The sequence below is a fragment of the Montipora capricornis genome, chromosome 7 (assembly GCF_036669925.1).
Source record: "Montipora capricornis isolate CH-2021 chromosome 7, ASM3666992v2, whole genome shotgun sequence".
Taxonomy (NCBI): domain Eukaryota; kingdom Metazoa; phylum Cnidaria; class Anthozoa; order Scleractinia; family Acroporidae; genus Montipora; species Montipora capricornis.
In genome coordinates, this window is record NC_090889.1 from 7,834,722 (window position 1) to 7,856,604 (window position 21,883).

General features: G+C 38.6%; 2 protein-coding genes across 4 annotated transcripts in view; one reads left to right on the forward strand and one right to left on the reverse strand.

The window, feature by feature from the left end:
- LOC138058146 (neuropeptide FF receptor 2-like) overlaps positions 1-21,883 on the forward strand; it is a 136,876-nt gene that overhangs the window by 45,885 nt on the left and 69,108 nt on the right. The gene's annotated exons all lie outside the window — the stretch shown is intronic.
- Positions 7,656-11,181, reverse strand: LOC138055503 (uncharacterized). The gene is made up of 3 exons (XM_068901423.1): positions 11,105-11,181; positions 9,309-9,385; positions 7,656-8,584 (listed from the first exon to the last, which is right to left on the reverse strand). The coding sequence occupies exons 1-3, from the start codon at positions 11,179-11,181 to the stop codon at positions 7,656-7,658; spliced, it is 1,083 nt and encodes a 360-aa protein (XP_068757524.1).

Below are 21,883 nucleotides of genomic sequence, written 5' to 3' on the forward strand. Positions count from 1 at the left end.
TCAAGCACCTGAAGTCATCACAAGCATCGAGACTGGTGGCATCTCAATTGCTGAGATCAAGAGAGCTATTCGCCGTCTGAAGAATGGCAAGAGTCCGGGGATTGATGCCATCAGTGCTGAGATTCTCAAGTGCTCTGAGAACGATGCTGTGAAGCAACTCCACTTACTTTTCAACTCCATCTGGAAAGATCAATGTGTACCAGAGGAATGGAAGAAGTCACTCATAGTGAAAGTGCCGAAGAAAGGAAACCTCACTGAGTGTGATAACTATCGCGGTATATCCCTGCTCTCCGTACCAGGCAAAATCTTATGTAGGGTGCTCATTGGTAGAGTGAAGAGGGGTGTGGACGAGATTATAAGGCAGGAGCAGCCAGGGTTTCGATCTGGGAGGGGAGCTTCTGAGCAAATCTTTGCTCTGCGGAACATCCTGGAGCAGTGCCAGGAATGGCAAGCACCAGTGTAAATTAACTTCGTTGACTTTTCAAAGGCATTTGACTGCATCATCAGAGAGCGACTTTGGGACATTATTGGGCAGTATGGCATCCCTGACATCTTTGTCAGGACTTTCAAGGCACTATACCATCAGAGCTCAAGCTGTGTTACAGAAGGCGGAAGGTACTCTAGCTGGTTTGAAGTGAAGAGTGGTGTGCGGCACGGGTGCGTGATGTCTGGCTTCATCTTTGTCTTGATGATGGACTGGGTCATGCGGCACACGAACAACAGGAAACGCGGCCTGAGATGGAAGCTTACATCAGTTATAGAAGACCTGGATTATGATGATGATGTTGCACTGATCTCAAGCAGATTTGCTGATCTACAGGAGAAGACCGATAGAATAGTAACCACCGCCGGCGTTGTCGGGCTCAAGATCAACTCGCGCAAAACAAAGACGCTTAGGATGAACCACAGATGCACAGACTGCATAAGGATAGAAGGAGAGGAGGTGGAAGATGTGGAATCCTTCGTGTACCTAGGTTCAGTGCTTGACAAACATGGTGGCACAGAAGCGGACATCAAGAGGCGACTAGCACTAGCTAGAATTGCCTTCACCAGACTTCAGAACATCTGCAGGTCAGGCAGATTCAGCCAGAAGACCAAGCTGCGCATCTTGAACTCAAACGTGCTGTCCGTGCTATTGTATGGAGCCGAAATGTGGAGGGTGGACACTTCATTTTTCTCGCGCTTTCTGTGGCTCGACGAGGCTACACAGACATACTACATCAACTATAGTTGTTACACAGTCAACGCTTTTCGTGTTCAGGTGGAAAACGGTTTGGAAAATGTTTTCTTTCTGTATTTTTCGCTGGTTTCAATCCAGTTTGACATATTATGATAGCTGTGGTCCACACTGGCGGCTACGCAGTTATTCAAGTCAAGCATCGGAGGGATGTAACTTAAAGCTGAGTGTTTATTTTTAACTTGCTTAGAGCTACGTCTTTCTCTGTATTGCAATTTTTGGCATATCTTTAGAAGCTCTGATAAGGTTACATGATTCCTGGAGGACCTATGACTAGAACAGAAACGAAAGGAGAGCGAAAGAGAACGATAACGACAAAACAGAATACCAGCAATAGCTCATACTTAGTGCAAGACGTCACTCCAAATTCCAAATTCTTTCCTTGGGCACTAAACCGTTTGTTATTTTCAAAAAACGGTTTAATCGGTTTTTCCTTTATTCAGGAATGAAAACTAACTGAAAAAAAATAACAATTATCTGTACTCTTTCGGACATAAACAAAAAGTTAAATTGTTTGTTTGTTTTGCTCTAGAATGCGATCGTACAAGTTCTTTTTAATCCGTTTTCCCAACTGGCTTTCGATGTGTCTCGACAGTGACAAGAAAATTTTGCCCTTGTGTTATAAACACGTAATCGCAATAAGTTCTCGTAAAATAAGGGGGAAATCTCACTAGCTTGTGTTTTCAGAAGTTTGTTTAAAGTACCTAAAAGTTATTTAAGTGCTGGAGCGGATCTTGTTTGAACTTCGTTCTGTCTTGGTTGCATTGCCGTATTTGGCCGATTCTTGTTCCAAGCTAACCTAGCGTGTTTCAATGAAATACATCAAAATGTGAATGATCTCGTTTTCAGAGATAAAGTGGAATAAAGTACATCAGTAAAACTCTTCTTTGACCTTGAACTGACAATTTTTTTTGTTTTGTTTTGTTTTGTTTTTTTCTTTTTGCATCTAATTTTAGCGTGATTCCTATTCGCTGGCTATTGACAGTTGACTCTGAAATGGCTTTTTTACCTTTTCCATTCGGTCGCTGTGGGTGTGCTTGTTTTGTTTTAAAACTTCATGCTCTTCAAGAAAAATTCATTGCCAAACTGGTGAATTCCAAAGTAAATTTCATTCGAAAAACCGATATCGTAGTGATTGCTTTGTGATTCATGCGATGTCGGTTTTTAGCGTAAAATTTACCGTGGAATTCACTAGTTAGGCCATGAATTTGTATATAGAAGAAAGCAAAGAAAATGGTTTAATTATTAAAGCAGCGACCAGAAACATCAAAACGCGGACAATTCGAAACATTTCATTTTCACTATCCCTACAGGAAGTAAGAATAAATTTTAGCCTTGGCTAAATCTATATATGATTAATTTGCACTCAACTTTGAACAGTGTTCCGGTAACAATTGGAAATGCTACAGTCTTAATATCCGCGAAGAAACGTATTAGATTTCAGTTTATTATTTAGAGTCACTTCCGTTATTTTTTCCGTTACTCTTACTATTTGAATTCAAATTTCTTGTAACTGACATCTTTTATCCCATTTTTCCAGTATTACGTCAACATATATTTACTATATATATGTACATAGAAGCAATCCAATGTAAACTCTCATTGTACCTGAAGAAGGCTGGTTTGGCCAGCCGAAAAATAGTAAATCTACGTTGTATCGGCTCTTGCTCAATATATTTAGTTTCTCAAAATTAGCCGGTGGAGTAATTTATGTCGTTGAAAAATAATGTATGCATTTACTTTGCTGCGACTGAAAAGCGACGTATAAAAGTGACACGAATTTCAGACGTTTTATCTGTCTGGGGCACACAGATAAAACGTCTGGACGAATATAACTTGAGGACGTTCCCACCCAAAACGTTCCCACGTACAGATTTTTTTTTAAACTTGCCACTCACAAAGGTAATGATCTACTTTTGCCAAAAAGGCAAAAAAAATGGGGGGTCACCGAACTGGTTTTTGAGATCATCAGGTGCACTTTTAGAAGCTTGCGTAATTTTAAGACGATCTTAGCTTACAACTGTCAGCAATAAAAAAGCTACATTAATGAAATTTAGATCAGGTAAGCGTACTCAATTAAACAAAACTAATATAACTAAAGAAACTTTTGCAGCTGATGTCTTTTTCTGAGGTGAAATTGACCTTGAAAAACGATACCTATTAGTCTAAGAAAGAAAACTTCGGTCGCACGATAGCATAAAAGGTGAAATATTTGTAACTTCTCACTTACAGATTTTTTTCTTATGTTTTGTTAAAATGGACAAAACCAAGAAAGGGAGTGATCTACGAAAAGAAAAATGGGGTCACCGAGTATTCAAGAGAGTAAAATCGCTGCGAAGTTCTCAAAGCGATTGTCTATTCGCACTGTCACGCCATTGCGTGACATTTCCGAGACGACCTGGGTCCACAGCTATCCCATGATGCCACATGCTTTCACGTTCCATTCTTGTGGAAAATGTTTGTGCTTTTAGCATCGTGTTTACCATCGTGGTCTGCGATGCATGACGTGTGCGTGACATGGGCGAAAAAATGCGCAGTAGAAATGGCCGCGAAAGTCCTTAACAGTTCGTTTTATACTTCGCTTTACTGTCGAAGAAAATTGCTGGAATTAAATTCGTGTGAATTAAATTTGTCTCTAATCTGACGTATAAAAAGGGCCTAAGTTGCACATTTTTTCGTAGGTATTGTCAACAAGAATCTCCGCGGTCATTGACTTTTTTTTTTCAGCTAAGAGCGCTAAAGGGAAAAGTGGAAACTATTTTGAAAACATAAAGCGGTCTCTAAACACATTCCGAGTTAGGAAACATATTTTCTTTGTTTTGTTTTTTTTTTTCTTCTCAGATAAGCGTTGAGGGGTCCGAAATTCGGCAGTCATTCCAAGTTAGGGACCGGTCATTATTTAGCAGGGGGGAGGGCTACTGTGTTTGGGGAAAGGGTCACTTTTCTTTTAGCCTCACTTTGGGGAGGGCCATTCTTTTTTTAGGGGAGGGCTACGATTTTCTTAGCTTATATGTATTCTGTAAGTATCTACCTGAAGTTTTCAAACTCACATTTATCTTCATTTGAGCCAACTGTATCTGTTTTAGGTAATTACAGATGTAAACATGGAGCACTGTTTTACAAAAATTCACTATATTTAACCATCGTCCTTCGAAATCGCGCGGAACACGGCTTGATACTTAGCCGAAGAAGCCGTAGGCCGAGTTTGCTAAAATCAGGCAATATTCCACAAGATTGAGCAGCATATGTTTTATTATTCAACACATTGATGACAAAGCACAATTTTCTACGTGTATGGGAAAAAAAGATGGTTTAACTACCATTTTTCTCCGCGACACACAAAATTACGTACATCGCAGGATATCTGTTGAGTACGCACGACGAATATTGAGCGCGCCTTGACCATATTTTGATATTGCCACAATGAGTTGAAGAATAAAAAGGCATATCTGTTTTCTTAAACACATAATAACTGAGTTTGTTTCCTAGTGCAAAGGTCTTACAAATTGAAAAACTGGAACATGAGAGGAAGTCATCAGTAAACAGGACTGCTAGTAACATTTGAAGATGTACATTGTCACCAAAAGATAACTGTCAACGATGTTGTAGACAAAATATTCTGATATCAAAGGCGGTTTAAAAACACTAAGGATGTAATCAAGCTGAAGCCTGACAAGAAAAGAAAACCAAGCAAAATGAACCAGGCAAAACGCAAATATACAAAATTTAGTGTGAAAGATGATCCATGAATGGTATGGACTCTGAAGAATCACTCCAATATGGACGATAATCTTCAATATCTGACGAAGACGCCTCTCTAGGTCTGGGCAGGACAGAAACGCTGCAGTTGTCATCATCATCACTTTCGTCCTATTCCTCACAGCAGGCAACATCATCATGATCTTCATCCTCGTTCTCATCGTCGACATGGAAGGAATTACTTACTTAACCTCTTTATTTATTATTTATTTATTCATTTATTTATTTATTTTTGCCAGTCAAGCTGACAGAGCGCCACAACAACTTGCGCCAATTACTGTGGTCCCTCTTTCCTGGCCTAGTGAGCCTGAGAGGTAATCCTTTGCGTCACTGCTTAGCTGAGGTGTTTTATTTATTCGGCCAATTTCTTTTTCTCTTTGTTTTAAATTCTCTTTTTGTATGTGAAAGGGAGTCGTTATCTAAAGCAGGGGCGATTTTTTGCAAAACCGCTGACGTTCTCGTTTTGCAGCGCTGTGCTTATTTTTGTTTTCTCGAACGACATTTCCTCTTTAAGGGGGCATAATCAATATGAAAGATTTTGAGGCTTTTACTCCGAGCTCACTGAGCTTCGAATTAGTCGTAGCTACAACAAGTTGCAAAATTGCTGAGACACCGCCGTTAAAAAAAAGAAAACTTTTTCTTGCTTCCAATACCTGCCGTATCTAGAATTTGAACCTTTCCCACAACACTGATAAGGATGAGGGGGGGGGGCTGCAGTGTGGGAGATAAATAGAGGATATTACATGGCCGCACGGGGATACGAATTTTATCTTCGAGTGCTGCAAGTATCGAACGAAGCGAAGCGAACGAGTGAGAGATACTTTCAGCACGAGAAGATAAAATTCGTATCCCCAAGCGGCCATGTAATGTTCTGTTTATTATATAGATATTGATGAAATGTCTAGATTTAAAACAACTTGTTTTATTCATTTTCGAAATGATGAAAAAGTGGTCACCAACCTCTAAAACACGCATGTTGTGTAACATGAAACAAGATATGAAAGTTTTGAAAGACAAGTCATGATAATGTCAAATTTTGCAATAAAAATGTTAATGTAGTAGAGAAAAGTTATATTAAAGCACAAAAGTATCTTACATTGAAGAGAAATCTCGCGTTTTATTGGCTAATCGTGTTGGTTACCATAACAACACCTATATCCTCACATGTGAAAGATAAAAATGATATGTTCACTGCGTGCGGTGAAGATATGATTTTTTAGTAAAAGGAAAAATCCTGGTATTTCATCAATATCTATATAATAATAGGTAAGTTAATAACGCCCCAAGAAGGTGAAGTTTCTCCACTAATTTTGCAACTTGTTGTAGCTTGGTTTATTTTGAGCTCGATCAGCTCCGAAATGACATCCTCGTCGAACCTGCAAGACGTTTTTCGGCCAGCTTTAATTTTTCCTTTGGAAAGAACTGCTGATTCTAGATCTATCTTAACTTTTTCCTCAATTTGTTGCAAAGACTTTTCCACCTCTTCGATTCGATTTAAGTTCATTTTTATAACGGTGTTATCGTGAGGCTTTAATGTATGGTTCTCCCGCAGTAAGTAGAAACCTTAAAGTTTTAGGACGTCTTCAATGTAGAACGTGGCCGGAAGTTGAAATTGGCTCCTTCTAAGTATTGCGCATTCCCATCCCTGGCTGGAACCAAGTTCAATTTCTGAACAGGACACCATATTTTGTTTTAGCCGATCCCCGCAGAGCGTGAAGAGACTTTGCCTTACTTGTTCATAAAATTGCACTTAAGGTGGCTCACAACAGTTTTAAACTTTTCTAGCAGGGTTTATTTTGAATAAGAAAGAAAAGGAAGAAATGAAAACTCATTACCATTAATTGGCAACATGTTGAAGTTTGATCATCCGTGAAGCGAAAACTACAACTTGAAAAAGTGTAAGAATTTCACAATGGACAATTATGTGGCTAGCCTTACATACGTATGTAAGTTGTTAATTTGCAGATTATGCAATTGGGAATCCTTATCTGATATAAGGCCAGATTGCCACCATCATTTTGATATTAGCGGGACTTCAAACGCGATGTTTGACGAGTTAGCCGAAAGGTCTCTGATGATTCCCTTGGCAGTGATGAAACATACGTATGTAAGGCTAGCCACATAACTGTCCACTGTGAAATTCTTACACTTTTTCAAGTATTCGATTTGGAGTGAAAAAAAATTCAATATTTTGAAAATTTAAAAAAATTCTGTGGAGCGGTTTTTTTTTAAATTGCCAAGTAAAGTAAAATTTGAATAGCAAAAATCCACTCCACATAATTGTTTTGAAATTGACATGAAGCTTGTTCTCAGTATGACCATTCAATTTTCAAAGTAAAAAAATGGAGGTCACCAAGCTCGTTTTCACAAAAAACTGCTTCGCGCTTTCAGAAAAGTCACGCGCGGAGCACACGTGTTCACAAAATATCAGCAATTGCGCATGACCAAGAGTTGTGAGTTGCCCGCGTCAGCGGTCGCAGAATCGAGAGATTGTCGGTTCGATAGATAACAGAGCGTGATAACTCACCGGAATGTACTAGCAATTATCCTCCCAACTTAGCAGTAACTTCAAGACAAAGACAAGACGGTATTCATTCTTCTGTAGGAATTGTTCCACGATCGCGGTGATAACACGCTTTTTCATGAGGTGGGGGCTTATTCATTCTTCAGGAGGGATTTCCCTCTTCAAGTGATAAGCAATGGCACCGAGAATTCGTTTTGTTCGCGTAACACGAAGTCGCTTCAAATCGGACTGTGAGGGAGGCATGCTTAAGATTGCCAGCAAGCCTTTTTTACCAAACTTCGTATATAATTCACAAAGGTCAGAATACGAGATCCCAGTTCCAGCAATGTTCAAGGCCATAGATTGTTTGATGACTCCATTATCATCGTCGGAGTTGAACAGCCTCCCGTTGAAGGTCTGAAGGATTTCTTGACGTTGATCAAAGTACAACATGCTGTCGACTGCTTGACAAACGTTTGTGACAGAAGAGTAATTTACAATTTTTTCTTTGCTCAGTTGGAGTGATGACGTGAAAAGAATTTTCTGTAGAGCTTTTACATCCTCTAAAGAATCATGCGCTTCAAATTCTTCTTGAAAGAGGTGCGAGTAAAGAGAAGACTGGTTTGATTTGCAGAAATTGCCAGATGAAAGCTGAAGTGCTCGGTGCTTTTCTTTTATAAGGTGTTTGACGAGAATTTGACTGTCGGCAAAATTAACATTCAGTTCTTTTTGCTTGGAATGGAATTCTACATTGCTTTTCCGGAGAAGTATTGGTGTGTCAAATATGGAGAAATTATGTCCAATCAAAATAGTGAGAGGCTCCATATTTAGTCCCCGTTTAACATTGACAAGGAAGGCCAGAAACCTCTGAAGTGCTTGTTCAAGTGATATGGCATCAACTGGTTGATTTTCCTTGCAAAGCCTCTTCTCTCCATTGATGGCTCTTACAGATAGTTTACCAACACGTGAAGCTGCATAACGTACGGTTCCTAATGGCAGAATGTACTCAGAGAAAATTTCAACTCCCGTTTCATCAATAGCTGACAACTGACAAAGCTCTGCATTTTTTCCGGTACAGGTTGTCTCTGTATTAAGACAACAAACTTGTAGAATTTGGAAGGATCATACGAAAGAGTAAGCTGATTAGGTTTTTTTGAATAAGGTGGTACCAATTTCTCATATTTCACTAGCTCACTGACTGAGATGTTCTCCATCAAACGATCTAAGTCGATCGGTGATTTTGGTGCAGGCTGTTGTATCCTAGGATCTAAGTTCAAACCTAGTTATTTCCCATATGATGTTCCTTCTTTAGCTTCTTTACGAAGTGCTTGAGCTGATTTTTGACCATGCAACTTACCCCTTCTGTACTTGAATTTCTTGTCTGACTTTCTTTCTTTTTCTGTCCATGTTAACCTTTTTTTTTCATTGCATCACCGTGTAACTAACAAAGATGCCCAGGTTCAATGTTAAGAACTTCAAGCACTCTACTCACATAGTTGTAGCCAATATTTTTTTGAGCAACTGCACATGCAACTCTGAAGTAGTTACCTCACTTCCCCCATAGAAGCGAGTTTTGGAGTTTCTTGAAGCAATAATACTGTTTAAACGTTCATTTCTTTGAGAGTTAGCACCAGGAAAAAGCTTGCTTATAACGACATCGGTGGTATACTCAGAAATCAATTCGTTTAAGGCCCTTTGCAGTGGTTCACCTTGCAAATCCTTCCCTTTGGGTAAATCACTGTGTTTATAGGTGACAGGACTTTTCTTTCTTTAATCCACACCAGAAAATATCACACATTGCATGATTACCAAATGCATGTGGCACAATGCACTTCAGGTTTGCTCTCAAGTTTTCAGGCTCACCAACATTCTGAGATATGGCATAGCTAAAACATTTTGAAAAGTAATTGATCACTTTTGAACTTAAAATGGAACAATTTGGATTTTTGAACCGGTCTTTAAGGTTGTATGAGCGAGTGGTGAGAGACCTCTGGGCATGAATAATGTCTGACCATTTTTCCACACCATATGGCACTTTGCTATGAATATCAGCCAGAGTTGTGCTGTCATCATCTCCAATGTAAGTAGAAAATTTGACTCCGGCATCACGTGTACTGCACCAGAGCTGGCATGCCACTTCTCATTCCATGGATTTTGAAGACCCAGAATGAATTTTCCTGCAATCAAGATTTTTTACAGTTATGCCTGCCTTTTCACCAGCATACCAGCATCACAGAACCTGCAGGTTTTGTATCTAGTTGCACAGGACAATACTTTCACTGTGATAACACTCATTGCAGCCCCCTGCCCTGTTAGGGAGTTGTGACCTTTTCCTTTTTTTTGTGCCACCCCATATTATATGGCACTGCTATTCCAGGCAAATCATCATCACCATCTCGTGCTTTGGAGTTGGCTGGTGCTATTTTTCGCTCTAGGTTTAAATTACTGCGACAACTGCCCCTGGCAACTACTTCAACTTCATTACCAATTTGAATTCTCTTTCCTGCCTTTTGTAGAGAACACTTTTTATTGATGGAGTGTTCAACACAGATAAAAAAAATTGTTTAACTGGGTTAGACCAATATCAGCATGTAAAGAACCTAATACTGCTCTTGTATTGATGTCATCAGCTTTTGGCCCTCGGCTTCCAGTTCTGTGATGGCCAGAAGTGTTGACATTATTCAGCTTTCTACAACAGTTGCACTTTACAATAAACAAACTACTCAGTCCTCTCTTTTCCTCACTGACAATATTCTGCAAGGACAGGGGAGCTGGAAACCAATTGGGAATATTTTTTAGAATATTGATAGTTACTGCACTTAAAAAATGGGAAATTGAGTTACACTGCACATGTTAGGTTGCAAAGCATGATACATTGAAAAATAAGCTGTAAATCTAGAAAATATAAACAAGAAATAAAAAAATAATAATGTTATGTGTTATGTTACGCACAAGACTGGGAGTGACTATTGGAACGATATTTACGTGTAATCAATTTATTATGTATATGTATATATGTATTCATGCAGCTACATTGTATAATTCAGTGCTATGCAGTGCAAGACATTGAAATAAATAAACATCATCATCGTCATCATGTCAAACGTTGATGTTGAAGAAAAATTCAAAGTTCTCCATAGAGTTTGAATATAAGATTGTCCATGTGTCACAGTTGAATTATTTCGTGCTCATGCATCCCATAGAGTGTCTACACGTGACGTCACGGCGGCCATGTTGTTGTACCCAACCAATCCTCCGGGAATTGAGTTCTATTATCATGCAAACGTTTTCTTTTGTTTCGGTGGAAAAGCAAGGTTACTGATCACGTCAGTGAAAACATTCTATAGGAAAAGGTGTCATTATCGGTACTTTTCTAGCTTGCGTGGGTTATAACTTCCCTTGGTACTTGTACATGGAAGAAATGATATGTGATTTAGAAATCAAATTTTTAACATGTTCAAACAAAAGAACATCTCAAAAATATTACTCTCCAATACGTGCTAAACGGTCAACGTTTGCAAAAACGTAACCCCTTCCTATCTCAAAAATATCATATATGTTTATTGTAACACACCTATACAATCATGGAGGTAACTTAAAATTACCCATCTGGCAATGGGAGCAAGAACTCAGTGTTGATATCTACTAATCTTGTTCCCAACTTTTCTTCATCTTGTGCCATCTGCTATAAAATGAAAACAAATAGCCTTTGTTTTTGAAATCACTAATGTAAATACCAGCTCCTCGTTTCCCTGGGGATTTTTGCAATTGGATTTATAAACTAAATGACCCCAGAAACTGACAAGAGAACCACTCTCAATAATTTTGCGGAGTGTCAACATATCAATATTCTCAACTGTGATGAGTACCATGAGGACCACAGAGGAAACAGCTTTCTTTATTCAATTTTGCGACAGTTTCAGTTGGGAAAAAACGGACCACTGCATCATAAAAACTGGTTTATATGTTACAGTATTTATTATTATTTGCTTCTTCATAATCACCATCTTTGGGAATAGGCACAACTTCGGCTATTTCCAAGAAGAATGAAATGTTGAGGAGCCAAGAGAGGAATTAACTATAGATGTACTTGCACGAAGAATAGGTGCAATACAATCTTTAATAGCACGGATTTGAATGTTATCAATTCCTGAGGCTTTGTTAGATGGCATTGACGCTAACATGCCTTTTGTTTCCTTACTGTCGGTGCAAATAAAGGAAAACTGCGCGCATATGGCATTTTGTCTGGGTGTGAAACGATGCTCGTGAAGATCATGACAATGCTCGTTAGTCAAGGTTTTAATATTGCTTACAGGGTTTTCACCAACGGACACAAAAAAGGGTCAATCTTCCAGGCATGCAAGTCTGGACAAAAGAACATGATCTTTTTTTTATGCAGAATTTCTCGTAATCTCAATTCGGGATTTTTCTATGTGTTTGCGTCGTAAAGCAAAAGGAACGCTTCTTCCGTGATTGAGCCCTCAAAAAAAATCAACAAAAGCAGGCCACGAGCATTTATAAAGTCGGCATGTTGAAAACGCGATGAAGTTCCAACTTTTTTTTTTTTACGTCCAATTTCTTAAGTCAAATTTCCCGCTTCTAAAACGCCGTGCTCTCCCCCCCGTCCCTAGGGGTCCCTCCTGTGGCCTCCACTTTGTATTTTAGAGACGACGTCCTCAGATCTTACTGTCCCGTTGTAACCTGTTAGTGGACGGGTACTTTTGCATTTATTTGTTGTTGGATTTTGGCCCTTCAGCCTTTTAAACTTCTTGATGGATGGCCCGTGTACTGGCGCCTTGTTTTCCTGTGGAATTCTTTAGAAAACTATTTTTTTTTTTTTCACATAGTTACGAAACCGACCTTTTTCAATAAAAAAGATTTATGCATTCGCTTGTAGAAAGTGATTCATTTGTGTATTGGTTTGGATTTTGAATCCAACCAAGTGCCTTGTTACGACGACGACGCGCCGTATCTGCCGGTTTCAGATGAACAGCTTTTTTATGTACCAGGACTTGACGTGCTCATTGACATTGGAATCATTTGTTGTCGGTAGGTTTAAGGAGCCTTTCCGCCCCAATGATGCTCATAGCCCTTCTAGTAAAATACTACGTAACTTGATTTAATGCCCAAGAATGCAGAGACGTGCCTTTCCGGTTGAACGTGTCCCTTATAATGGAGACTGTTCCAAACCAAAAAATTTAGTATGGGACTCCCCTCTTCCCATTAAAAAAATTGGGGAAATAGTATACGAAATCTTGTAATTCTCGAAATAAAATGACCTAGCAAAAGAGATAGAGAAGAAAAGAAATGAAGCTCGGCCGCAACCAAAGGCTGACATAATACTTTCCATACCTAGTTCGCGTTGAAGTAAGGAAGCAGGTACATCTCTCAGATGTTTTTCTTCAATTTTAGGGCCTTTCCTTAAAACAAATAATTCTTTGTACTTACTCTCTTGTCCTCAGCAAGCGTGCGATCTTTTTAAATAGTTAGAACTGCAGATTCGTTTCCACGTGGCTAATGCCATTGTCTGACAGGATAGAAAGATCGACTGAAAGAGTCACGTGACCCTAAAAGCGTTATTTGACTTGAACAGGTTTTATATCCGCCGGGTGGGTACATATATGAAAAACCATACATCAAGTACCTCCCGTATACATATTCTGTTACATTCCACATTCTTCTTAAAATCTTCTTGTTCGAGGAACTCGGAGCAACACAGTCCGGTGTATGCTTACGTATTAAATGCCGGGATCAATGGATTAGGCCAATATGTCAAAAAACCGTATTTCGGAGAAAATGGGTAAAAACACACCTTTTTTCCTTGTCCAATGAGACCTGTGCGATCGTCACAGCAATCCTATTCATTGCAAGACAACCCCAGAACAAATTAGAGGCATTGCAAAAAACACACACTCTCGGTCATCGGCCACAAACAGCCAAAAAGGAAGCATTATCCATCGGCTCTGCTGTTTGTATTGAATCAACTCCTTGTTTTAAAACATATGTCGGGAAAGCCATTGGTTATCTGGAACTTGACCATAGCTTATGAATAATGTATTGTGGCTTTTTTGATTTGTAACATTGGCCTCCGAAAAAAGAGGCGAGTTTTTGATAAATCTTTTACGAAACTTTAGGTTTTGCGCTCAAGTCCTCCTGAAATTTTATTTTTACGTAACTTTTTAGTACAACTTTGGTTGCCTATTACGCTAAAAATGCAGTAGTCTACCGCCTAAAAAAAAAGCTTTCAATGTGGCCCGCGCGTATTTTGATACTCTACTGACTTTAATAGCAAGGGAATTGGAACGTCAGTTGACAACGGAAAAAAAGCGCGGAAAGGAGTTAAACGCGCCTTCGGATGTCCAATTCCCCGCTTCGGTCGCCGTTGGCCCCCGGCAGTTGTTACAATACCTTGTATAACCAAGTGCCAAACACAAGAAGTCTTAAGACGAAAACTAAAATGCCCTAGAGTAGAGAGTATTATCACCGTACAGCGCAGCTAAGATAGTCGGGGCATGTCCGTGGCGGATAGGAGGATTGCTGACCCCCTACAATCTTACTGTACCGTGAACTGATAGACGAGCAAGATTCGTAGGAGGGCAAAAGTTACTGTGTAAGAACACGTGGAAAATAACGGTCTGGAAAGGAGCAAATACGCCAGTGGATTGCATGGTACTAGAAGCATTTCATAGAAAGGCATAGAGGAAGGTAGTCCACTAACCGTCAGAAGTCATAGACACAAAGCGAGAAGAAGAATACCAGAATCGACGAAAAACTCGTCACAGGATCCTACAGTCAACCATAGTGTGCAATAGTTGTGGAAGAAATTTCTTATCGAATGCAGGCTTGGTTTCCCACAACAGAGCATTTTGGATCTCCTGAAGAGTGAGCAATCACGAAACAGGCTTGTCGGATGAAAGTGTAGCTTTTTTTTCTGTTTTTCAATATATATTGCGCTCTGCCTTTATGGGTCGACGTTCTACGGAAAACTCGAAACAGGGCCTTTTATTAATTATTTATTTTTTTATTTGTCATGATTTTTTAGAATAAAGTATACAAAGCCGTTCCGTCCGTGGCAAATACCCAACGCTAGTCGAGGCGGGCGGCCTAAGGTTACAGCAGTCAGTTAAGCATGACTAAATTACTGTTAACACACCGGTTGTCAATGTTACTGGCAAGTTTGAAATCCCAGGTTGAAATGATTTCAACCTAGGTAAATTTAATTTAAAACTAGGTTGAAATTGAAGGTAGGAAACATCAACAAAAAGTCCATCAAATTTTAGCAAGTACGTCAATATTGTTAAGTAAATTGGTGCTGGAAGTAAGAGAATGTCGTTAGCGTACGTTTTTTAGGGGGAGTATGTAAATACGCCTTTGGTTGTTATTAAGTCTAAGCACTGATTTTAAATGGTTATCATTAAGGTTGGGGTTATATCAGGCATACTGTGCATGATAACCAATTCTGCTTTTTTTTTTTTTAATCTCAGAGCAGCAGAAAAACAAAACCTTATTTAACAATTAACTTCATTTGACTTTGTTCTATTTTTATTTTTCTGGTTTTTGGAAGGAAAAAGAGTGTTGAATGATGTACAGTTACTTATTCAAATGAAGTTCAGCAGAAAACCCCTTTGTGGTTATAGTAATTCAAACTTCTTTTTCTGGTAGTTCACAAAGTTTTTTTTAACCGTTATTAAACAGTCATTACTTGTATGTAGCTAGTTGAACAATGAGAAGTCATTTCCTTGTTTTTGCACCTCTTGTACATGTGTTACACGGGTCAAGTGCTTTTTTGCACGCTACAGTGAAACTTATGCTTTAGTCGTGTCTAAAGACACATTCATGTCTTCAGGCATTTGCAGTCTGTTTGGTGCAATCCAAGTGACAATAATTCCAAATTTGGTTACAATTTTCAGAAATCCATGTTCTTTTTCGATTACTCTACCAAGAAGTGTGTTTTGGTGTAATGCACTTTTGTCTACTTTATCAATTTAAATTTTGACAAGAGTGTTGACTTGGAATGAAATAGTATTGAGTTTTGCTTGTTGTCTTTGTTGTTGTATTTCTTATTTGGATGTCTTGGTTTTGTCTGTTGAGACGTCCTTAGCCCCTTTGTTGACTTGATGAGTGATTAACAAGCACGTTTCGGTTCTTCTCCTTCTTCTTTCTTCTTCTTCTTCTTCTTCTTCTTCTTCTTCTTCTTCTTCTTCTTCTTCTTCTTCTTCTCTTCGTCTTCCTCCTCCTGCTCCTCTTCTTCCTCCTCCTCTTCCCGTGGTAGAATGTTGATCGTGTTACTTATCTAGGGTAGGTTTGGTTTCTTTCTATGGAGTACGTCAAATACCAGTTCATATGGTGTTTGTTTTGTTGCTTAATGTTGCACAATTTTCTTTTTGTAAGGAGCTTCCCCTAGTACCTGACACCAAAGATATGGACTTTCTTTTTTCTTTTCCGAGTTTAAGATATTTCTGATGTTCTGCTTTACTGTTTGATTGTTCCTTTCCACCAAACCTTGAGTTGATGGTTTTCTGGGAGCTCCATGAAGTTGAGTGATGCCGTTGTTCTTGCAGAATTGGGACAGCAGAGAATTAAATTCCCGTCCATTGTCAGTGTGCGTTTTCTCAGGGAATCCAAATTGCCACCAAAATTGAGACATGCATTCCAATAGATTCAGCTTGCCTTATATTTCAATGGATAAAGCCTAAATATTTTGTGAAATTTTCAACCATGTGGAGAATCAAATCGTGTTTGCGATGACATAAACATGTACATGGTAAGTTTTTAAGGTCCATTAGGTCCATTTGCAAATGTGTTAGGAATTCTCTTTCTTGAATTGGGGCTTAGCACAGGCTTTTTTTGCCTGCTGGTGATCGACTTTTGTTCTTCCTATATCGAGCATAGTGACACAAAGAGTTGTATTACTTTTTGGGATACTGACTCAGTCGTAGTTTCGCTTAATATGCTAGTCCATCTTGTCTCTTCCTTTGTGCTCAATATTCGAATGGGCTTAACAAAGAACTTGGTGTAGTTGACATTTTTGGACAATTTCGTTTTTCCGTTCTTGGATAATAATTTGGCAACCTCCAGTTTCCATCCTTTTCTTTCGATAATTGTTAAATCTTCACTCGTCAGATTTGTTCTGTCCTTGCTGTCTTCATTACGTGTTTCTAACCGCTTCACTGCATCGTTGTAAAAGTTGTCGTCAATAAAGAGGGTTATTGTGCTTGCTTTTGTCTTTTGGAAGCTTTAACTTCACCCAAAATTTTGCAGAATATCTCTGAATCAACACAATTTGTGTGAGCCATTTATGAACCGAACAGGGCCACGCATTGCGCACCAGTGAACTTTTGCATAAGTTACTGTGTTCAAGAAGAGTCTGGGACCTCTTGCGCCAGAAAAAAGTATTTGCGAAGTCCTGTGTGGTTTAGCGACTAGTTACAGCGAAGGACTCAATACCAAGGGATGTCAGAGGTGCCCGGTTCGAGTTTCGGTAAGTGCATTTCAAGCGATTTCTTTCTCTCATGTACACATTGTAGTATATTGTACACAAAGTAGTGTTAGGTATGACGAATGGATCAGGGGATGGAAGGTTAAGAGGGATACAGACAGACAGAAACAGAGTAAGAAAAGCAAGGAACAGAGTAGAGAGGAAAGTGGGAGGAGGGAAAGGCGATTTTTTGGTTTTTTTGTTTTTTTTCAAACCCACCTAAAAAAAAAAGTGGCCCCTTTTTTTTTTCAGCCACACCCCATAAAGAAAATCCGTTTTCAAAACAGTTGATAAATAACCTACAATACTCGTCACATTTGTTGGAACACCCATCCTCGTTTCCCCCCTCTTCAATGTTGATTTAAAACTACCAGAAGTTGTCCGAAATTTTTTCTAACAACACTGAATTGGGGGGAGGGGGGAGAAGGGATAAGCTGCCATCTTGTAACACGACGATTCTAGATCATTCGTGTAACGTGTTCCAAACGAAATGTGTCTAGTATTGTAGGTCAATTAAACTCACCTAGTTTGATTTAAATTTACTAGTTTGAGTTATTTTAACCTAGTTTGATTAAATGAGCCTAATTTACTTTCAACCTGTAAAAACAATTGTAACAGTTACAAGACGCAAGAAGAATGACAAGTAAATAAAATGACGAAAGAAATAAAATGAAGAAAAATGAAAGTACAATGGTAGTGAGTTTAACTTGAAAATTTTGCCAATAGTCTATCAAGATGGACTCTTTCACACAATCCTCTTTAGCCTCAAATATGGAAAATAGCATCTGTTTATTTATTTATTTATTTATTTATTATTTTTAAAGCATGTGTGGAAAGTTTACTGGTCTCAGCAGTAGTTCTATTCCATAGTTTAGCTCTGAAACTTGCAAAGGACCTTTGATTTTGATTTTGTCTCTAGGTTCTGATGTATAACGGTCCAGAGGAGGAGAATCTAGTTTCATGATTATGGTTACCATTAGCTTTGATAAAGAGATCAGTTATGTTAGAAGACGTATTTTTCAAAGAAAACAAAATATATTACAGACGAGACTTGTACGAGTAACGTAAAGCATATTCAAAGGAAGAGTTTTGGAAGACATAAAGAACGGGGATTGCGTGAGATCTGGGTTCACAGGTCTGGAATACATCAAACGAAGAGCAAGATTTTGTAGTAAGCGAATTTTGCTTAAATGAACATGGCGCCAAGCAGAGAAACCATAAGACAAGTGAGGTAGAATCAGAGAGCGATAGATACTTATAAAAGTAGAGAATGGGGCAAAGTGTCTGAGACGAGCAAGTACTCGGACAATTTGGCTTAATTATTTGCAGCTAGGGCAATATTGTTGATGTGAAATTTCCAGTCACTGTCCAGTAGAATTCCAAGGGATTTAACATAAGTCTTACATTCAAGGGGGATAAACTGTTGGATACTGTTATCGATCATTTTAATATAAACTAAGTGGTTTATCTTACCTTGATATGGTTGAAAAATAACAAAGTTAGTCTTCTTGATATTTAACGTTAGCTTATTAGCATTGAGCCAGTCAGAAACGTTTCCCAGTTCAGTGTTCATTGCTGCCTCGAGAGTTGTGTCGTCGGCAAAGAGAAAGAATGATAGCTTCGACCACGGAGGAATTAAAGATATCTTTGATATAGATCAAGAATAGCTATAGAATGCGTCCCAGCACAGAGCCATAAGAAACTTGTTAATCACAGATTGTTTAGAGTCCACTTCAGTAACCTGTAATCGGTCAAGGAGATATGAGAAAAACCAATTATTAATTGTTCCCCTTATACCATAGTGATTAAGTTTCTGGAGTACGATTGATGATCCACGGTATCAAAGGCTTTCCTTATATCCATAAAGACTCCGCAGGTGAAAAGTTTTAGGTCCATATTATTCAAGTTCTGTATGGTATTGACGATGTCAAGGATAGCAGGTTGAGTAGAGTGCTTTTCACGAAAACCGTATTGAGATTTTCAGTCGATGATACATAGTTTTTTTTTTTTATTCAAATATCCAGTTGAAAGAGGAGAACAAAGATATTGGCCAATAGTTTCATCTTAGCTCTTATTAATATATAGACAGGAATGGCTTTCGCTCCGTTTAGTTTCGCTTGGAATACGCCAGTTTCAATCGACATCTTTACTTTATTATGCAGCTAAGGGACCAGATACCATGTGCTTAGAAGCGGATAATATGCGAACTGGACAAGAGAAAAAACCATCAGCTTTATTGCTAGGGATGCATAATATTGCATTTATTATGTCTGCTGGGAAAACCCTATCACAAAAGAAGGAATTTGGGATTGTTGGTGACAAGCATTTGGTAAAAAAAATGAGAAGAGTGTGGAACATGAAAGGCTAGGCTACCACCGATCGAGGATTTCTGTGCAGTGTCTACTTTGAGACACAAATCAAATCAAATCAACTCATATCAGATGGCAGGTTTTTGCTTTTAAGGAGAGGAGAAAACTGAAGTGCCTACAGAAAAAATGCTAGGAGTAGAGTGGTGAGCCAACAAACTCAACCCACATGCATGTGATACCGAGTCTGGAAATCGAATCAGAGGCATATTGGTGAAGGTGAATACTCTCACCCTAGCGTTAACACTGCTCCCTCATCGAACAAAAAAAGTGAGAGTAAGAAGTGACCCACGCATTAATTTTTGGGTTGCTCACTATCATGTTCAAAAAACTTTAGAAAGACCGACATGCAAAACCAATAGAAGCACTACAAACGTCAATATAGCGGTTGCACAAGGCCATTTCCCTAGCTAAAGGCAATGTTTGCTAAAGAAAAATTGTCTGTTTTAAATTACGAGGGAACTACTGTTACTTTCGGGGGCTTCAACAAATGGTTTAGCGACCAAGAACAATGGATTCAAGGGTCGTGTGAGTCTTTTCCCTGATGACATTACCAATACCATTGCTAGATTTTGGCACTACGAGCGCAAGGTGTACTCATCTAAAAGTCAGCTTTCTGAGGGCTATTTGAACGATTGCTCCTTGAACAGACTACATTCGTATTCTCAGCATTGGTCTGGAACTAGCTTGCAATGGAGGCTAATGCAGGGGGAAAATGATTTGAATATTTAAAAAAACGTATTTACACTTGAAAAGATTCTCCAGCATTAGCCTCCATTACTAGCTATTGTAGTTCCAGTCCAATACTGAGAATATGAATATAGTCTACCGTACGACGTGAAGTCTTATCATCAATTGCTCGTAACTATCCGACAAAATACAAGACGTTGACGGTGATACATTTTTTATAGCTTAATCTGCTCAACTGTTCTGTTAATAGCTCTGGAAAAAGATATATTATTCAAGTGCAACTAGCGTGCGCTTGATGACGCATAGAACTTTCCTTAGCCTTCGTAGCTGGCTGTATTGTCGGCCCGGAGACCCTTATCCATTCTCCGCACGGCTTAGTCGCTTGTTAAATTGCCTCATGCGTCAAAAATACCGCCAGCTTTCCTATAATTTTGAAATCAGGGCTGTTGATAACAATCAGGTTCGACAATGTTGTAATAGTTATGATTAAATTTGCGAGAGGTGTGCGCGAATAATCAAGATAGCTTCAAAACAAGCTGATATTATTTCTTGCAGTTGTCTTCCTGAAACATTATACTCCACCTAACAAAATTAAACTAAATGTATTTATAAACTACACTTTGACAGACACGCAATACAACATTCCCGGCGACATTACTCATATTTAGACAGTGCATTCTGAAGTGTTTTTAATACTTCTATTTGTAATATCCACTGTAACCATTAATAATATTTATTATATGGCTTTGTCTTACAAGGACAGGGAACTGCCAAGTTAACGAATTTGATTGGCTGAAATCCATATTGACCGCGGTCTAGATTTTCCTATCTAGACCGGCATCTAGACCGATAATGTTTTGCGGTGAAAAGATGCAAACTAAAATGCAAAAATATTGAGTATTTTTTTCTACCAATATTTATTTATGGAAGTGCCAAACAGCATGATAACAAAAGAGAGAATGACGAGCAAACTTTGACAGAATTAAGTTCAGCTCATCGCCACTCATCGCCTTTCGCAAGCAAAATGTCAGTTAGTACAAACCAGTTACATTAAACGAATTAAATTGTTCTTGTTTGCCATATAATAAACATTTTATTAACCGAGCTTAGTCAGTCTGTTTGGGAGAATCTTGACCTCGGTCGGGTGTACAGACCTCACTGCGTTCGGTCTGTACTCACGACCTCGGTCAAGATTCTCCCATACAGCCCTCCTGCTCGGTTAATAAGAGCTAATTATAAAGATCTATGTTTTGATATATTTGCAGAAAACGAAGATTTGATGTAGGTTTTTCAATTAATGGCCGAGGTGATCTCAGTTGACACTGTATTTTTAGAGTTAGTTACTAAACATAAGAATATATCATTTTACTGCTTTCATAGTTCTTGAAACACTCATGCAAATATCGTTTTTCTTGGTGACTTGATTATTTACACATTAGACACCTTGAGAGCTTGCAACTGGTAGCTCGACTTCCAAAAAGTCAAATAAATTGTGAATCTTTGGGCTGATACAGTTATCACAGCAATGTAAAGTTATAGACATTTCTTGTAACAATTGTTTATTTTGTTGGGTAGAAACTGCTGCAAGGAACAATAGAGATGCCTTGGGTTAATATAGTATTGTTGTGTAAGAAAAATGGTCGTCTCGGTTTACTGCACTTATATCATATCGTATTAATGCTACACAAATATAATTAGGACTAAGTATACGAAATCGTATGAATACGAGTACATTTCGTCATTTATGAACAAGAGTAATGTTTCGAAAGTTCTCAAAATTGCACGGGCCGAGTGCTACTTTAGAATAAGTCGCTACTTTAGAATAAGTCGCGAAATATACGGCAAGCTCA